Consider the following 21,016-nt stretch of genomic DNA (forward strand, 5'->3'; position numbering starts at 1 on the left):
GTAATATACTGTAATACTTTGTAGTATTCGGTAATATACTGTAATACCTTGTAGTATTCAGTAATACACTGTAATACCTTGTAGTATTCGGTAATACACTGTAATACCTTGTAGTATTCAGTAATACACTGTAATACCTTGTAGTATTCGGTAATATACTGTAATGCCTTGTAGTATTCAGTAATATACTGTAATACTTTGTAGTATTCGGTAATATACTGTAATACCTTGTAGTATTCAGTAATACACTGTAATACCTTGTAGTATTCGGTAATACACTGTAATACCTTGTAGTATTCAGTAATACACTGTAATGCCTTGTAGTATTCGGTAATACACTGTAATACCTTGTAGTATTCGGTAATATACTGTAATGCCTTGTAGTATTCAGTAATATACTGTAATACTTTGTAGTATTCGGTAATATACTGTAATACCTTGTAGTATTCGTTAATATACTGTAATGCCTTGTAGTATTCAGTAATACACCGTAATACCTTGTAGTATTCGGTAATACACTGTAATACCTTGTAGTATTCAGTAATACACTGTAATACCTTGTAGTATTCGGTAATATACTGTAATGCCTTGTAGTATTCAGTAATATACTGTAATACTTTGTAGTATTCGGTAATATACTGTAATACCTTGTAGTATTCGGTAATACACTGTAATACCTTGTAGTATTCGGTAATACACTGTAATACCTTGTAGTATTCAGTAATACACTGTAATACCTTGTAGTATTCGGTAATACACTGTAATACCTTGTAGTATTCAGTAATACACTGTAATACCTTGTAGTACACTGTAATACCTTGTAATATTCGGTAGTATACTGTAATACTTTGTAGTATTCAGTAATACACTGTAGTACCTTGTAGTATTCAGTAATACACTGTAATACCTTGTAGTATTCGGTAATACACTGTAATACCTTGTAGTACACTGTAATACCTTGTAATATTCGGTAGTATACTGTAATACCTTGTAGTATTTAGTAATACACTGTAATACCTTGTAGTGTTCAGTAATACACTGTAATACTTTGTAGTATTCAGTAATACACTGTAATACTTTGTAGTATTCAGTAATACACTGTAATACCTTGTAGTATTCGGTAATACACTGTAATACCTTGTAGTACACTGTAATACCTTGTAATATTCGGTAGTATACTGTAATACCTTGTAGTATTTAGTAATACACTGTAATACCTTGTAGTATTCAGTAATACACTGTAATACTTTGTAGTATTCAGTAATACACTGTAATACTTTGTAGTATTCAGTAATACACTGTAATACCTTGTAGTATTCAGTAATACACTGTAATACCTTGTAGTATTCAGTAATACACTGTAATACTTTGTAGTATTCAGTAATACACTGTAGTACTTAGTAATATACTGTAATATTTTGTAGTATTCAGTAATACACTGTAATACCTTGTAGTATTCGGTAATACACTGTAGTACTTGTAACATCTAACTGTAATATTTTGTAGTATTTGGTAATACACTGTAATACTTGGTAATATACTGTAATACATGTAATAGATCTTTGACGGTTGCGCAAAGCATTCTGGGTATTTTTTCTTCCCAGCTGGTTCACATATCACATGGAACGTTGGCTGCAGATACAGATATAGATACAGATACAGATAATCTTTTCTGGGAATGAAAGTTTACAAAAATTGAACTGAATAAATACAAGAAAGTATTAACAAACTATCACAACCAGCAGGGGACCTCTCAAAACAGCCCGAAGGCCAGTTAAAAGATGCGAGTAGGACCCTATGCAAATTTGTACAAACTTCAATACTGCAAGAGCTCTGATTGCTCATGAGCAAAAAGTAAAAGTAAAAGCCACTGCTGAATATACAATTTGCTTCTGCGTAACATGCAAAAAGACATTTGAATCAGACGATGCGCTGACTTGGAATGTTTGGAAGGGTAAGTCGGTTTAAAATAAATGAAACAAATACCCTTATTTGGTTGGTTTCTTATGTAATTTCGAATGTTTTTTTTCCTTCGAAATTCGAACTGTATATTCTAATTTAAGTAGTTGTGGAGGGAAATTTGTCATTGGTATTCTATCATGTGCAAAATTTGATTATTGCTTTAAGACGAGAATAGAATCCAGGTAATAAAATGGCTACTGACTGGTTTTGATCCTGCCCTGTAAAATACAAAGCCATTTGTCAGACCTTGGAGCATGTGCAATAACTTTGACCTCCAAAAGGAGAAAATCCCTCTGACAACTACAACAAAAAAGCTTAAAAAATGTTCCTTTAAAACAAAACTTTGGCTGCGAGAAAGAGTAAAGCTAAGTCTGTAACCTTAAATTTTGATAAAGTTGGATTTAAAAGCAATCCAGTGCAATTCCCTAGAGACAAAATTAGGGGCCGCTAACAGGGCCCCAAAAAATTTTTGAAGGCCCCTTAGGGCTCAATTAGGAAACTCTGATTGTATTTCGGCCACAAGAACACAAATATTGCCCTCAACTGTTACTGACACAACTTCAGCTGCCATTCTCCTTTCGGTTTTGCTGTAATGGCAATGTTGATGCTTTGCGCACTTTTTTCCCTTTATTCCGCCTACCCATCCTGTGCCCAAAAGGGACGTGAAATAATTAAGAAGTGCTAGTATGTTAACTTTGACCTGCTTCTTCTCCTATGCTTAATGCTCTTTTAGCCTTGCGTATTTTGATGGATGATATAGGTGAGTATGACCTGAATGTAAAAACAGTGGCAGTGGTCACAATGTCTCCCTTATAAGAATGACCACAAATAAGTCACACATAAGGGTTAAGTCCTGGTGTGTTGTCTTTTTTCTGCATCTTTGTAAGGAAATGATTACATACAACACTTTGTAACTTAGTTTGCCAATCAATATAAGTTTTTTTGCTGTCTACGCATTTGACCAACTCCATTGCTTGCACATGGCTAGTGATCCAGCACGTTGGTTAATGCATAGATGACCTTTTACAGTACATGCATAGTGCCTCATTGCTTCCTTCAACATTATCCTCGCAATCCTTCTTCATCTCGCGTCCAGGACCATGACCTGTTTTTTTTCGTTTCGAGAAAGGGCATTTTGCGTTCACCTCTCCAAATCGGTTGAACAAAGGTTTGTAAATTAGTTGAAGTGGGATGTAATAACTAAAACAGGTAACTACCAGTCTCCACAGAACCAGCAGTCCCTGTAGAACGACCAGAAAACCAACAGCGAACCAGCAGTATCATCACAGAACCACCAATGAATAAATAGTTCCAATATGAAACTTCCACGCCAAAGTGAGCGAAACGAAGCTAATTAAATACATAACAGTCGAAGACCCTACTTTCCACTGGCTATTTCGTGTCCCTCGTACACAAACTAACGGTCCTCATGCAGGTGAATTTTAAAAATGACTCTCAAAGTGTTATAAACTTCATTCTACGTAAAAAAAATAATCACAATACAAAAAGTCGATCTTTTGTTATTCATTTCATAAAAATTCACGATTTGAATCAGCAAGAAAAGTGTTGTTTTGCTGGAGGTAACATATGTATTTTAGACGCTCGTTAAAAAAAGATGGTCGTCGTATTACCGAGTTCTATGTTCTAGCTATTGTTGTTATCATGGTAATCATTAGCATTCCTGATTGAAATTACTGAAAAAGATTGAAATGTTGGTTTGTTATTTATTGCGTTGAAGAGTAAATTGCAAGGAAACAGAATGAGTCTTGATTTTTTAATCCCAGAACGGTATAATTTGGATAATATAGTGTATACTGTGAATAGATCTGTATTCTTTATTATGGCATAAAGCCATACATCTAAACCTAAAAGATATAATGAACATAATGACAATCTTGCCACTACATTCTCTCTCAATAAAACAAAATCATAAAAAGAAAGAAAGGAACACAATGTAAGAATGCTTTTAAAGTGTCATTTGGCATACTGTTATATTTGTTTTAATTAACCAAAACGTAACGGTATTTCAACTGTTCTCTACCGGATAGTATACGTAGCAGGTTTTCAGCTGAAGCAGTGCCTTTTGTAAGACAGTCAGCAATCTGATCACTTGATTTCGTAAGAATGAGTTCCCCCATTTCTCCTTTTTCGACCATCTCACGAAGTGCACAAATATCAATATACAATCGTTTATCTTCTATGACGTTGGTATTTTTGACTGCTTCCGCAAGTGATTTATTTTCTGATATACAGATAATTGGTATATCAACTGAAAAAATCTCTTTAATTAGGGATCTGATCAACATAGCATGTTCCGCACCTTCTAAGAGAGCCATGGTTTCCGCACCCATGGCGCTTTTAACAGCCCATTTTAACTTGTGAGATCTCCAAATAATTGGCGGAATTTTGCTTTCACCATGCAGTAGCAGAACAAATCCACCTTGTGAGCCGCCATTAATTAAATTTCCATGTGATGCATCACTGAAAAGTATGAGCGATGATGCTTTAACATCTCCAGTGTTTGAAATAACAATCTTTACTTCAGTTTGCTGCAGATGTTTCAGCTGCTTGTTAGCTCTACGAGCATCAGCAACTGTTCCATATCTTATGCGAGTGCTTAAATCACAGGCAACGTAAGCAGCATCAGGTCTAGTTTGTTTTGCTGCCCATTGAATTTGACGTGCTTCATATTTTGTAAGTGGAATTGTAGACGTACTATTGGTCAAATTAATTGGTGAAATGTTACTAATGTAATTATGCTGATGAATAATTACTGCACCACACTCTTGTTCAATTTCTAATCCCAAAAAGTTAAACGACTTTGAATTCTCTTTACTAAGTGAGAATGTCTTACGTAAATGTGCAATGATAGTGTCATGAAACAAATCACTTCCAACGAAGAAGCAATCGTCAACATGACAGCAAATTACACCTTTGAGAGTTTCTTTTCTCCAGAAAAATAATGCATTGTCATAAATGCTTCTTGTAGCTCCAACTTTATCGAATTCGTTAGATAATGTCTCATACCAAGCGCGTGAAGCGTCGCACAAGCCATAAACAGGTGTTTTTAGTTTCCACAACTTGTCTGTGTTAGCTTCTGGTGGTGGAAGAAGATGTACGACTCTATCAATCTTGGCACCTTGAAGAAACCCAGCTTTAATATCAAGATTGTAAAATTTTCCATCCATGGGTTGCACCAATATTACACACAAGACGAAAGTTCTCCTTGTTTACAGTTGGCGAGTCTGTTCGTATACCAATAGTGTCCTCCTCAAAATCTTGTGCCACTAATCGTGCTTTAATTTCTGTTTTACCATCATGACTTTTCTCAGATATCGCCCAGTGGGTTGTGGTTATGTCTTGCCCTTTGTCTTCAACTTCATCATAAACATTGTAATCACGCCATTTAGTTAATTCTTTATGTTGAGCTTCACTAACATCACATGACGTTTCTACATTATATACTGACTCTGTGTTTACCTTTTCCCAATCCAAAATGTTTTCAAAGTCAATTGATTTCATGGCTTTGGTTTTACCATCTTTGACATTCAACCAATTCTTATATGCTCCAACTCCAGATTTTCCTACTTTACCAGCACGACTAACAACCATAAATTCAGCAAGTTTATTAGTATCAGGATCAATAAACCTAACCCTCTCCCTGACTTTTGGAAGGGTCACTGTCAATGACTGTTCATTGCGAGGTGTGTTAGAAACTTCTTGCTCAATGCTTGATTGATGTGTTGTTTCAACCTGAGCATGGGAAATAGCAGGGATCTCATTTGTATTTACGGTATGATCACTAGGAATGTCATCAAGTACAACTTCTGACGATGTGTTGATATCAAAATCGTTTACGCTTTCAAGCAACCCATTCGCTACGCTGTTTGAAATCTCATCAAAGCAATCTTCTTCTTTGGTTGTAGTTTTCTTCACTTGAGGGTTTCCACTTGTGCTTTCCTGACAACTACGGTGTCCCTTCACTGATTGCAAGTGACACTCGAACGTAAGTTCCTCCATATTTAACAAGGACCTGTTTTCCATCAATGCCAAGGACTACACCAGGTCCTCTCCACTCTTTCTCTCCACGTCGCTTATAGTATACCAATTCACCATTATAAAAATCTTTGCTGGTAGATGTCCGTGTTTGATGACTGAGTGCTGTTTTAAGATTCACTTTCAATGAATGCTTTGCGAGCAACATGCAGGGCATTCAGATGATTCGCAATTAATTGACTGGGTGTAACTGTTCGAAGAACAGGAGGCTTGGCTGTAAGCACAGATGGGAGATTTGGATTGCGTCCAAATACAAGCTGATTGAGACTGAATCCACGGTTATTATGCAACGCATTCTTGGCACAATTGGCCCATGTAAGTGCATTTTCAACAGAACAACTAGTGTTGTCAACAATTTTCATAATCATATTTTCCAGGATGAAATTATGATGCTCACATACACCATTTGACCATGGAGCTTCTGCTGCTGTTGTATACACTCTTGTGTTTAACAGTTCTGCTACATCTCTTAAAGGGGAACTCCAGTAAAAATCACTTTTTTCTTTTTTGCTATATACGTACTCAGAAAGTAGTTACACATCTTTCGTAGCGATCAAGTTTCTATTCTTTGTTTTTCAAAAAAGAAGCTTTTTTTATGGAAGGACATGCCGAATATTTTCGGCATGTACTCATTTTCTTCAATCTTTGTAATGTTTAAGGCTGCATGTGATGCTGATAATGCAGTTTCTAAAACAGCTTTGTCAAAACAACTACTTATAAGTCAGTAGCTTCTGCAACGCATTTATGACCTACCATAATCATAAGAATGATTTTTATTTGTACAATATTAATACTCATGTTTTACCAACTTATCACGACCCGAACATTATTCGATCTTTCGATCACGCATTTGAATGGTCCTCCATCATGGTGAAAATTTCAACGTTACATAAAATTTGTTTGCATTTGTGTGCAAAAAAGCACGTGCGGATGAAAAATATTGCTGAATTGTGAAATAAAAATAAATTGCCTTGTAAAGTAAGAAAGTTTTTTTACTGAAACAAATGATAAAGTTTTTGTGATGAAAAGAATGTTAGAAAAAAGCCAATTAAATATATTTTCTATTTCTTTAAAAAATATTTTGCTCAGAACGTTGTTTTGAGTTAGTAGAAGACACCTCGTCACTTTGCATCATTATTAATTTCTCCCTTGTGAGACACAAGAGGTTCGAAGTCGTGTGGCTGTAGCTTTGTAAAGTCTTTTTCATGAAGAGATTATCCTATTCTATGTTTATCCTAATTATCCTATTCTATGTTTTTTAAGTTAAAATCTTCGTCATTACTACAAGACGTTTTATCAACGAACAATGTAAACACTGAGTAAACAAACTTTTAGAAGGTGTGCTGCTGAGCTCACGGACTGTCTGCACGATGTGACGTATGCCTATTTATTCGGACCTAGTCCTCTCAACTTTACGCAACCTTGCAAATTTATTTAAAATTGAAGATGTTTACAGACCCCATTAAGGTATAAATAAAGATTTTTAACGATTGTAAAAGGTTTATTCTGACATATTTATGTATTGTCTTCTTAAAATAACATTTTTTTCAAATATTTTTTTTCACTGGAGTGCCCCTTTAAGAGCTCATTGTTGAACTCCCCTCCGTTGTCTGAAAAAATCGAGTTTGGTGTGCCAAAAATAGCAACCCAGTGCTTGAGAATTGTGTCTACGATAATTTCCTTATTCTTGGATTTGATAATTGTTGATGCACTGTATCTACAGAACACATCAATCATATGAAGTATGGTTAACTTTTTATGATTAACTGTCAGGAATTTTAGGTCCATGGCAAGGCATTCATTGACATCTGAGGCCATTGGTAGTGAGACAATTGGCCCTTGATCGAGCCTTCATATATATCTACTGCATGTGTCACAAGAGTTTGTAACATTGTCAATTTGCTGAAATAACTCTTTATCTTCAACATTTTCATCTTGGAGAAGAGTTTTCAGTTTGCTGCTGTCTATGGGATGTCCAAACTGTTTGTGAAGCTTTGTAGCTATTTTGCCTTTTTCTTCAGGTGATTTTACAGTGAGATCGTTGACTGTGAATATAACTCTGGTGGCATTTACACCCGGAGATGTTTTGTTAACAGCAACTTGCTTAGGTGTAAGAGGTATACAGTAATGGCCATTTGACGTGTGTTGTAAAGGAATGTCTCTTCCAAACATAGTGATTTTATCATTAACAAAATCAAGTTGGCTATTAGCTGCTTTCAGACTCTTTTTTGATAACAATAATGGTAATTCACAATCGACAACATCAGTAAGAATATGGGCTTGCATTCCAGCCATATTAACAGGGATGTTAACTTTTTTAACTGAGGGGAAGCTTCCACCTGGCCCAAATTTAAAGGACTTGTTACTCTTACTTTCAGCTAAAGCTGTCCCTTCTGGCATAGTGTCTATGTAACAGTCAAGCCAATTTTTACCACAAACTGTCGATGAACATCCTGAGTTTAGTAAAGCACAATTCAAAGACTCAGACACAACTTGCTCCATAAAGCATTGTTCCACACCCTTTGCGAAAAACTGCACATGTACTTTATCCTGCCCTTTGCTTCCTTTATTCTTATCAGGACACAGTCATTCATGAAATGCATTATAGATTTGCAATGGTGACATTGCAATGGATGTCCATCAGGACCATTAGGGTTGTACTGGCTTCTTTTAGCACTGAAATATTTACCACCTCTGCCACGTCCACGAGTGTTCCAATTGTTAAAACGTCGTCTGTCAAACTTTTGACCATATAATACTTCTTGCTCAACACCAATATCATTACTGTCTCTACTACTTTCACTTTGAGCACATTGATCATAAATGGCTTTTATCTGTTTTTTCATAGAGTCGTATGTGAGGGAAGGAACCGTAGCACGTGTTAGTTCACATGTAGCTTTCGGTACATGTGCATTTTTTAGTAGTTGATATGCAAGAACTGCAGTTGGTAACTCAATTTTAAAACTCTTAAGTTTTTGATTCAACTGTTCAAATTCATTTACATAATCACCAATCGACATTGTCTTGGAACGGTGAAAGGTCTCAAATTTTTCGTAAGCATTGAACATTGCTTGATCTTCAGTAATGCCATATAGTTCTTTTATTTTATTAACAAGTTTATTTAAACCATCTTCTTCATTCAATTCTTCTTTCGTTAAGGCTGACGTACTTCTGAATTTAAACTCAAATAAACAACTGGTCCTTGTTTCTTCTTTGGAAGTTCTGTAACTACTTCCCATAAAATCCCCATCTTCAGAAAATTGGGGCAATCCATACTTTTGTGCCATCATGATTGTTCCAGTTGCCATCTTCTTAACTAGCCTCTGCTACCAGAATGTGAATAGATCTTTATTCTTAAAGGGATCCCGAGGTGTCTACACAAGTTTGGTTTATATGAAAATGTACATGATTTTATTCATACCTTTGTTATTTATTTTGTTCAAACTCATCGATTCAACAAATAACGTTAATCAAAAGTTTGTGCTTCGCTCGCTTACTTCCTTCCCGCTCTGTCCGCCATTGCTTCTTGTCCAACTTCTTTTCGAAATAGTGAAGAACTTATTTTCATTACTCAAAACCACAAATTAGTTATTATGACGTCACAGTTGCGTAGCGTGAAAAAATTGCTGTTAGCCTATAAACAATCCCTCTGGCTTCACTGCATTCGTCTTCCTATTTTATAAGTTGATGCAACATTCTCTGTATAAAATGTCTTTTATGATCATGTGTACGACCACGAAACTCATTCTGAAAAATATGCTCATCTCAGATTTGTTTCGCGGTCTTTTTCACGTGGTGCGCATGCTGTGAGGACGTGTAAACATGCCGCACTGTTGTGCTTATAAATGTCACAATCAATCTAATTTAAATGATAATGTATCGTATCATAAATTTCCAAAGGATCCAGAATTAAATAAAACATGGATTGCCAAAGTCAAACGGACCTCACTGCCAAAATATCGGTACTTGTGTTCAACCCATTTCACCGAAGACTGTTTCGACAAATCTTTTGATATGCAACAAAAGTATGCAGCAAATAAAAATAAAAAAATGATTCGGAAGCTGGTGCCAGGGGCAATACCCACCTTATTCCCTCATATTGAGCCAACACCTGAGAGAGCATCATCCACAAAAAGATTGAAAGTCAAAGAACAAGCTGAGGTATTGTGATTTGCAATAACAACTTGGTGACCAGTCTTCAGCTTATAATTACGAGATATCAAATATGAAACTTCTTGAGAAAAATGATAAATATAGATACGTAAATTTATTTATCTTCCTTCCAATCATATACATTTTGTGTTATAAAAAGGTGTGACATATATAATATAATATACCTTAGTACCCAGGCCTTATCATTTGATTTTCTTTTAATTTCAGATTGTCTCAGACTTATTAGAAAAACAAGACTCTTATACAATTCCAGTTGATGATTTTGACAGTCTTGGAAGCCTCTCGCCTGCTGATTCTGATGTTCAAGGTTCTAGAAATATGTCAACTCAAACAGACATCACTTACAACACAGTCAGTGTGCAAACAGAACCGACGTATTATCGAGATGCGTCTACCCTCACGAGGATGAGACACTTCAGAAGTATTAGGTGCCAAACAAAAACGTTCAAAAAGAACAATCCATCGAAAGGTGTACAATTTCCAATACCCAAGAAAGGTATTTTAGAAAGTGATGGCGTAAAAATTGTTTGTCAGAATCGTGAGAGTGTGTCGACTGACGTGTTAGAGACTGTGGTGGCTGACAATTTTTGTAACAATTTGGGTGTTCAGAATAGTGGTTTAGATGAAGCGGAGGATGTCATTAGTGCTGCTGTTGAAATTGTAAATAATAAATTGGATGGTGTAAATAATAAATTGGATGGTGTAAATAATAAATTGGATGGTGTAAATAATGAATTGGATGGTGTAAATAATGAATTGGAGGTTGTAAATAATGAATTGGAGGTTGTAAATAATGAATTGGAATTGGATGATAAATCAGAAAGTTCGAGTGACGAATGTGGTGAAGACGCTGCTGATAGTGATTATGTTCCTTCACAGAATGAGAATGCAACAGAATCTGATCTTTCGCAGAATGAGTGTGTCAGTTGGAAGGAGAAAATTAGAAATGAACGTGTATTTCTAGTTTACGAGAGTAAGTTATTTGAATTGCTCGGTCGGTGTCCAAGGTGTGGTGGGCCTGTTGATCAATCTGAAATCAGAGAAGTTATGAATACCGGTTCCCAATTGCATTTAAAAATTAATTGCTTCAATGAATGCAATATCGAATGGAAAAGTCAACCAATGGTCGGCTCACTAAACGGATTGGGAAATTTATTTATTTCAACATCAATCGCTTTTTCAGGGGTACCGTTTGCAAAAATTTCGAGGTTTGCATGGTTGATTAATTTGAAATTCATATCTGACAGTGTGTATTATCAGATTCGACGTGATTTCATCCTTCCCGTAGTTAGACAAAAGTGGAATGTCGAACGTAAACGTATGGTGGAATTGTTGAAATCGCGTGATGTCGTTGTTCTCGTTGGTGACGGAAGATGCGATAGCCCTGGCCATTCTGCAAAGTACTGCAATTATACGTTCATGGAAACACTTACCGGGAAAGTTATTGACACTGTTGTGGTACCTGTAACAGAAGTAAAGAATTCAAACGCCATGGAAAAAGAAGGGTTTGTTCGTATTTTACGACAGCTGCAAAATAACGATGTTCACGTGGATGTTGTGGCCACAGATAAACACACACAAATACGCAAACTAATGCGAGTGAACCCTGAGTTCAACACAATCAAACATCAATTTGATCCATGGCACGTTGCCAAAAATATAAATAAAAAAATCAATAAAATTGCAAAAAAGAAAAGTCATGAAAGTTTGTTAGAGTGGGTACCTTCAATAGTGAACCACTTCTGGTGGAGCGTTACAACTGCCAATGGCGATGCTGACCTTATCTATGAAAAATTTCAGTCAATCATCTATCACACTATCAACAAACATGAATGGCCGGGATGTAAAAAATTTAAAAGGTGTGAACATGAACCACTTACGAAAGAAGAACAAAAAAGTAAGAACTGGTTGTTAGAGGGTTCACCAGCTCATCAATATTTAGTTTCAATGGTCAGAGACAAGTCCTTCAAAAATGACTTGAAGTATTTAACGGATGTCGTGCACACAACGAATGTGGAAGTTTTTAACAACCTTTTGTTGAAGTATATTCCTAAGCAGTACCATTTTCAGCACGATCATATGGTCATGGGTGCTTATCTGGCTGCTTTGGATAATAACTTCAACTGCCAGCGAACTCAAGCAATTATTCAATCTGGTGAACAGCTTGGGAAACCACGCTTCAAAATTGCTTGGCGCAAACCAACGAAGAAGTTAATCGCTAGAACAGTATTTGAGAAAAAAAATTATGAATACTTGAAGGTCATGATGATAAGTGCATACAAACGAGCGGCGAAACGTGAAAAACACAGGTCGAGAAAGCGAATCATGGCACCAAAAGAAAGAGCAAGCCGAGATGAAATAATTGAGAAGAAAACGAAAATGGCGAGATTTAAAACATGATATATACATGTAATTTAGAAAAGGTTTTGGGGGAAGCGATTTAATTCTATCAAATTTGAAAAACGTCCTGGGTTCTAAGTTCACAAATTCAGTCGAATAGGCGTTTGTGTTAAGGGCTCTATCTGTTCTGTTCTTCGCTCGTCATGTACTCCCACGCCTGGATAATTTCAGACATCCCGTCTGCTCCCTCATCGTCGCCATCGAAATTCACATAAATTCCATTTTCTTCTGGAAATTTTTTTCTAATTTTTGAAACCACACAAGCGGGAATGATTCTACGAACATGTCTTCCAAGTTTTGTATAAACAAACCAAGAAAACTGTCGATACGCTGCGTAGCGATAAGTCCTAAAACGAGAAAAAGGCCTGGGGATGAGGTTCATTAAATGTATATTTTTGCATGTACATAAGTTGAGTATAGTTTTTTGAGATATAAATAGAGTTATTTTGTTGTTTTGTATTTTGTTGAGCGTGTTGAGAAACATTTTGTATGAGATCTATGTTTGAGAATAATATATATTTTTACCGATTCGGTATATTGTCTATGCAAGGTAGCCATGCACCTTCCCTGTCATTCAAACTAACCATAGCGGTCCATAAAACATGTGGATTTAAACACACAGCATCGAAACTTTCATGCTGAGTTACGCATGTATAATCTAGAAAAAAAACAAATTGGGAAAATTTACAAACTAGATCTAGAGGCCTGTCTCATACAGGTCCTGGGATCGAGCATATAAAAATTTCTTAGTTATTCATTCAACAAAATATGCACACTAATCAATTATACAGAATCATACCACCAGAAATATATCTCAACTTTATTTCGTCGATTTCTGTGCAGCATAAACATTCACGACTCACAGGCATCGTACAGCAAAACGAACATTTACACCATGAGGATGGTTCGACGTCTAGGCGATTGATACGAGGCTCTTGCTCTCTAACTTCTTCTGGACAGTCGGGAACATCTTCCCAACTATCATCGCTATCATTGTTGGAATTGTTAACAACCTTTTTTTGTGGTTCAAACTGGTAAGGATTTACAGACATTTTGCTGCATTAACGAAACGATTTTCTTGTGTATTATGTATTTCGCGCGCTTTTGATACTGAACTGGCGCGTCACAACTTTGACCCATGGAAAAAAGACTGGACGCTAGAGTTGAATTTTACCGAAATATAATCACAACAAAATGGAGGCGAGCGCTGCTGTTTTTACGAGGTAAACATGGATATATCTTCTACATAATATTGATTTGGCTAAAAAGACTTTCTCTACTATATTTCTTTGAATGTTTTGAGTTGCATAAGCATTACTTGTGTAGACACCTCGGGATCCCTTTAATTATGGCATAAAGCCGTACATATAAACCTAAAAGATATAATGAACATAATGACATATACTACTAATTTATTCTCAATATTCCCGGAAATAAGGGGCGGGATAGTAAATTCTACCGAAATTTTGCAGTTTTTTTTTTTTTTTTTTTTTTTATAAGGCATGGAGCATTTACAGCGATCGCTATTCTGATGATTCCGTCAACTATTGTTTTTTCTCATCAACATTTTCTGGTGGTTCTCAACCAAGACTACTCGTTCTGTCATAGTACTGCCGGTTCGCTGCTGGTTCTCTGGTTGTTCTACGGAGACTGGTGGTTCGCTGCTTGTTCTGTGGTGGTTCTGCGGAGACTAGTTGTTACCTGTTTTAGTTATTACGGAAGTGGGAGCATTGTCCATATTTTTACAACATTTGTATCTGAGGAATAAAAAAAGGGCATGGCATGATTTACATAACTTAGGCATAGCCAAGGATCATTGGACCTTGTTTAATGAAATAGGTATTCCAAAGTATAGATTTCATTGCAATTACAGTGGGACCACTTATCACAATAATTGCTTAAAATTGCATGTCTGTTGTTTTTAACTGGTTTTCCACACACACTACAGGGAAACTGTATCATTTACACTTTAAACAGAAAAAGTAACAAATAATAAATCGACAAAAAATCGAAAGTAAAAGCGATCACAGAAAATGAGAAAAAAAGAGAAGATAAAAAACATCTACTTACAAGAATTACTCCTGGAACCATTTTAAACTGGAGTTATTACGATAGCAGAGAAGCAGTGATGGGGCCGTTAAGATTGTACCCTTGGAACATCTCATTTAACTGGGATTTATTAAAGATCAAAACTAAAGAGGCGTCTAGGGCCTCAATCTTGACAGTCCCACCAGTGAATCAGAACTAGAGATAAGACTGTCACTGTATAACATATGCACATTGTACCAGGAATTCCATGAAAAAAACAACACGAATGAACCTATATTTGTTAATTTGCGCATGCAATTTTTTATTTTTTATTATTCACTTATGGAGTGGTTTAAAAGTGTTAATATATTAACGAAACACATTGCTTTGTCGTTAGAAGTAACCTATAGCAAATATATACTGCAGGAATACATGACAAAGGGAGGGCTATGTCATACCATGTTGTATTCACTGCGATCATCTACTATTTTGTTTGCTATGTCCATCCGCCCCTCCACATGGCCGCAGACTATATTTTTACGGCAAGTGATATTTTCTCCGTAACGATTGTGTTTTTTACTAAAAGACATTTTTTTTTAAACTTCAGTTCCATTTCGATCTTTTGCTCCATAAAATTCTTTTTTTTTGTACGCAGCGTGTCCATAGATGTTTTAAAAAAGATGATATTTCCAATTACTTTTAATTTTTTTTTATAATTTTTTAGAATTTGTGCATATAATGTTTACAAAATCAAGATTTTTAATTTTAAAAATGTTACCACAAGATTTTTAGTTGTGTAAATTCTCAGTGATCTGCTGTTATAAGACCAAAAAGTAACTTTTTGAGGAAAATTATGATTATTGGTATAATTTTCATATAAAAATTGATTCTTCCAGGATACAATTTCTGGCAACAATAAATTTTTAACTGTTAAACGTCATAATACGTAATAAAGCCATGCTATTAATAGTATACATTAACTCTGGAAATTTGCTATTAAAAAGTTTAAATTGATATGTTTTTTTCGGTTATCTGTTGAATAATAATTTTATAAAAAAATTAAAATATTTTTTTGAGAAAAACGTTAGTTTTTAAAATCTGATGTGGTGAAAAGTAGGCCAGAGTTGATTTTTTATATAAACAGAATACTTTTTTTAAATATATTTTCTATCAACATGAAAGGTAGCTAATTCCATACTGAATACATGTTCCAAAAGAGCTAGTGCATTTGCATTTATTGTTGAAAAAAGAGGCAGTGTATGGCATCTTTTCAAAGATATCTGAGTTAAGCATATAATTAACTTTTTGTAGCCTGAGCTAGATTGAATTTTGTTAACGAATTATTTTAATCTTATTTTTTAAAGCAAGAAGAATAGTGTTGTGTGCTCACTTAGTAGTAAGAATGCTTTGTCTTAAAAAGTTGTTTTTTACATTTATGATACATTTATCTTTGATGTTAACATGCTTTATTAAATAAAATACCAGTTATGCCAATTGAAATACAATTGCTCAGAAGATATTTTTTGTCTTGTATGAAAGAAATTTGTTTGTCAAATTTTTATTTAGTATATTGACTTTCAGGAGGGTCACATTATATGTACAGGTAATATTGCCAGTTGAAATACCCCTCTCTCTTCAGTGAGCTAATTTCCTACCTTTTTTATTATTGACTTGTGTTGAAAAATTGAACAAGCAACACCAAATTTCGAAAAATTTTATGACCCATTTCAATTTATTACCACCCCTCATATTAATAATTAATAGCTTTTTCTGCTATGGAACTTATTATGCCAATAATTCAAACAAGCTTCACAGAGTAATTTATTTATTTATCATAAAGATTTACACTTTAGTAATAAAGTTACTGCTATAATTGCGTGTTCTGATAAAGAAACCGACAAAGACATACGTATATATAACAAAAAATCATGTAAAATATACATTGTGACTGAAACAAATAACATAGAAAAACAAAAAATTGAATAACACTTTAGTCTGTAAACTAAACTCATTTCTCCTTTTTTGATATTTTTCAATAAGAGAAGCGTACAAAAAAATTATAGGGCAATAGCGAAAGCAGGGAAGAAAGACAGGTATTCTTTCTAATACCACTCTTGAAAGACTCAAAGATAGGAGTGTTTAAGTAGACGAATCAAGGGTCAAACATACACCGAGAAACAAAATTATAAAAATATCAAAATAATAAAAATTATTTGCAATTAAAATGACTCATGACTCTATTCCTAAAATCTGCGACTGAACCTGTTACCGTATCTCTATGGGCAGTGTATTGAAAATTTTCACATCCGTTATAGAAAAGAAGCCAGATTATTTTGTTTCACTTTAGGAATAAATAACACTATAGAGTTTTGACAAGTATTTTGACAATGGATTATAACTCTCTAGATCTTTACAAATATTACAACCTAAACATTTCTTTACAAATCCAAAAACATAGTTCAAGTCCAAATCCAGTAAGGTATTTCCAAAATGAAAAATTTCTCTCTAAAGTAAAGTATAATCCAAGTTTAAAATCCAATGCCAATATGTTTATAATGCACAAAGTAGCTACACAATTTTAAATATCTAAATATAAAATGAAGTTACCTTTAACCAAGCATTAATTACTAATTACAGCCTTATAGCTAGCTACAGTACAGTGTCCTAAAAGCATTTTTGGGAGACCTCTAGCTAGCTAGCTAGTTTAAAGGCTTTTAGGATATATTAAGTTGCCTTTATTGTACAAAAAGAAATTAAAAGTACAAATAAGTGCCTAATAAAAGTTTTTTTCAAAATATATATCATAAAATTAGTATCACAAAGATAAAAACAGATATCAAAAATCAAAACTGTCCTGCCGCCAGCAGTTTCGCAAGGCAAATGACTGAATAAACGTGAAGTCCAAAGTTCAACTTGCACCACCGAGTTCCGCAAATTCATAATGGCGCATAATCTCCGAAATGGTCTATTCAGAGCTATACGCTATCTTGTGAACTGCCTTGGTCAATTAGTGTTACTAAAAAACCTTTTAGAAATAACTCAACAAATTTTCCTGTTTTGCAAAAAAAATGCTACAGTACTATTTCTTTTTAGGAGTCGAAATACACGCAATATTAGCTAAATCAAATTCTATTTACCCTATTATTAACTAATAGCTATTTTCAACCGGTTATGAGAAAGTCGTAGCGTTCAATGGCTAGAGAGCTTTAAGAACGGGCCTTGTACAGCGCAATATAACTTAACTTCGTAGCAACCATATCGTCGTTATAAATGTAGACAATTAACATTGCCGGTAAAACGTGAAAGATGCAGTCATAACTCAATTTTATATAGCTAGTTACACTATATTAATAACTATGTTCCTCCGAATAGTTTATTTATTCATTTTTTATTCATTCATTTATTTATAATGAATATTTATACAGTATAAAACATCGTCTGCTATTAAAATGTGTCCTATAAATATTAGCAATATTAGTTTTTCTAACAGCTACGAACAAAAAAAGTCCATATACTTTTTTATCATTGTTGTCATGAGGTTTTAGTTTTAAAAATATTAAAAGTTCAAAATCAAATTACACTGCTTCCTATAAACAGCAAAAAAAACATGACACACAATTATTTTTCTAAAATATCGTTTTTATTTGTGTATGGATAGTTATCCAAATCTACTGTTTGTTTTAATATCTCTCCTTTGATAAATGTATGTATAGGTGTCCCACATTCCAGCAAACTTACTGTGTTAAGATAAAAAATAAAGTATTCCATGAATTGAGCTGTTAGAACATCTAATTTATTATTTCGTACAAGCGTATTTGCGACTTTTTTCCAAAATCTCCTTCTTAGTGGTGTATGGATGGGCATCAAACATCACTCCTTGTTTAGTGTCTAGCATAAAGTTTTCTACCAGGTTGGCGTGCTGAATATTTTAATTCGCGAGAAGGGTAAATTAAAAAAATGCGTTTTTTAAATGATGCATGTATATCGATAGAATCTCTATTTTTATAAGGTATGGATGGATCTCTCATTTTCTTGGTTGTTTACTGAGGAGAACTAATGTTGTATACACAGGTCTGCTACGACATGCTGTATGTTTTTTCCGCCTGAAGGAAGGTTTTGCAAAATATCCTTTTAATATTGTATGGTGGTATGAATCAGTCTCCCCCGTTCCTGCTTCTTACTGAGTGGGATAAAGTCTTCCTGTGAATTCACATGTTAGGACATCTGATATTATCTAAATCTCCTTTTTAGTAGTGTATGGTTGGATATCTAACTTTTTATTCAGCGTAAAAAGCAACTTCCAAAATTCTCATTTTAAATGATGTATGGATGGGTCTCACACTCTCGTGCCTGTTTTCTGAGTGAAATAAAGTCTCGAATTGGCCGACCAAGAGATTTAATACTTCACCTTTCGCGATGTCGTTTTTATCAGATCTCTTTGTTAGGTTGTATTGCAGGATCTTTTGCTCCCTTGCCTGTTTACAGAGTAGAAGAAAGGTTTTTTTATTTGCTTACTAGAACATTGAACATTTCATTTGGTGCGAGAGAGCTTTAACAAAATCTTTGATGTATGCACATGCAATGATATACGCACGCGTGTGCTACTCGCCCTTTCGATTTTTGAATAGAAAAAAGTGATCGTTTGACGTTTTTTTATTCTATTCTTTTTTTATATTGCGTAAGGTTATTCCCCAAAATACTTTTTTAATGATGAATTGATAGGTTTCGCTACTTGTCTAATTGTTTTTTAATCAGAATAAGCTTTTCCTTGTTTAGCTTCACAATACATTCAATATCGTATTTATTGCGGGAATAGTTTCCTAAATTTTGTTTTTAGTATTGTATGTGTAGGTATGGATGGGCCTGGCTACTTGCCTAAATATTTACCCTAATAGGACATCTTCCCCTATTACTTAATTCAGTTCGCTTGCTTGTGTATTGACTAGAATGAAGTTTCCCCTTGCTTTTTTGTACAGCATGCGTTTTCGAACAAGCTCGTTAAAATTTAGAACAGTTGTACACGTTTCATGTGATCAAAATCGACCTTAAATGTTAATTCAAGATATTTAGTAGGCCTAAAATTTTAAATTTTGTTCAAGGATGAATTTCACGTTGCAAAATATTAAATGCGTACGATCATGGATGGAGGCGTTGTTTTATAAATGGCAAGCATATGCTATAACCCATTGGGTAATTCATTACTCTGCAAGTAATAAAAGAGAAACAGTTACATTAATACATGTAGTCATGCTGTCGAGCATGGTGATACATACTAACTTTTTGTTGCCCTTCCCTGACCTCTTCCCAGGTTAACTTGTATTATGTTTCATAAGTACAACGTCGTCCCGGGTCTAGGTTGTATTTAAATTAACGTGAATTTTTTAAAAAATTTGCCTAAAAAGCAAAAATAGCCGAATACCAGTTGGCTGCAACAAAAGTTTTCAAATAGCTGGCTACACCCTTTACTTTAATAAAAACTTTGGCGAAGTCTAAAGTTTGTTAATTCAAGGAGACAACAGTTTCAATAAACCTGTAATACTTAGCTAGGGTTTTTAACTCACAATTAATTTTGTAACAACAAGCTTTATGATGTGTTTTTATTTGAAGTGACATTGAATTTTGTGAATTCCAAGCAAATGTCTATTGTTGTAAAACCATGAAAGTTATTGGTTCGAATCCAATCCATCTTTGAAGGTGGTAGTTCAAATGGAAGAACAACATGGTGTGCAGTAATTAGTTTCATACTGCAACAAACAATAATCCAAATCAATTCAAAATTTAAAATTCATACAGTTATACCCTTTTTCCGTCTCTTTGTGTGCAAAATTGCGGTGAACAGAATAAGCTCCATTAATCTACAAAAAAATCGAAGGTTCAATTCGATATCGGGGTATTTTAATTATTTTTAATTGCCATTAATAATAAGAACCGCCGTACGCTTTGTTACGCAATCTTTTGTAACCACATCATCAAGTTCTATCCATGCCAGTACCGATAAGTAACGATATGGATGAAATTCTTATTTATCTTTTGCAGCTTTTTTAAAATGGAAACAAATCAGAAATTTAAGCTCTTCGAATTTTCTATCGTGATTAATCAAAAGTTAATGGTTCGACAACGAAGATTTGAACAGTCAGATTTAAATAGTAAAGTTGTTGGGTTGGGTTTTGACAAGGTTTAAAATGTCCTCGTTATGACTTTTTTGACTTCTAAGGGCTTTGTTTTTACAACATCCTCACTATAAAAAACGGACAATATATCGATAATGTAGAATGGATATTATGTCCATATGCACTGGAATGAACGGGCTTCTAAATATTGATATATTGACCATATGTATAAAAAATAGATATAATGATGATTTTTTCAGGAGATCCAAGAATCCATATAATGTAGA

The 21,016-nt window shown here is 34.4% G+C and overlaps 1 protein-coding gene and 1 long non-coding RNA gene across 2 annotated transcripts; both read left to right on the top strand.

Moving 5' to 3' along the window:
• Nucleotides 1-1,515: 1,515 nt before the first annotated feature.
• On the top strand, nt 1,516-17,500 carry LOC130649634 (uncharacterized). The gene is made up of 2 exons (XR_008983080.1): nt 1,516-1,954; nt 14,092-17,500. It is a non-coding gene; the product is annotated as an uncharacterized LOC130649634 (long non-coding RNA).
• On the top strand, nt 9,361-15,001 carry LOC130649632 (uncharacterized). Its single transcript, XM_057455963.1, has one exon. It carries the CDS (start codon nt 10,510-10,512, stop codon nt 12,589-12,591), a length of 2,082 nt encoding a protein of 693 aa, XP_057311946.1. The 5' UTR covers nt 9,361-10,509; the 3' UTR covers nt 12,592-15,001.
• Nucleotides 17,501-21,016: the final 3,516 nt, after the last annotated feature.

The sequence above is a fragment of the Hydractinia symbiolongicarpus genome, chromosome 7 (assembly GCF_029227915.1).
Source record: "Hydractinia symbiolongicarpus strain clone_291-10 chromosome 7, HSymV2.1, whole genome shotgun sequence".
Taxonomy (NCBI): domain Eukaryota; kingdom Metazoa; phylum Cnidaria; class Hydrozoa; order Anthoathecata; family Hydractiniidae; genus Hydractinia; species Hydractinia symbiolongicarpus.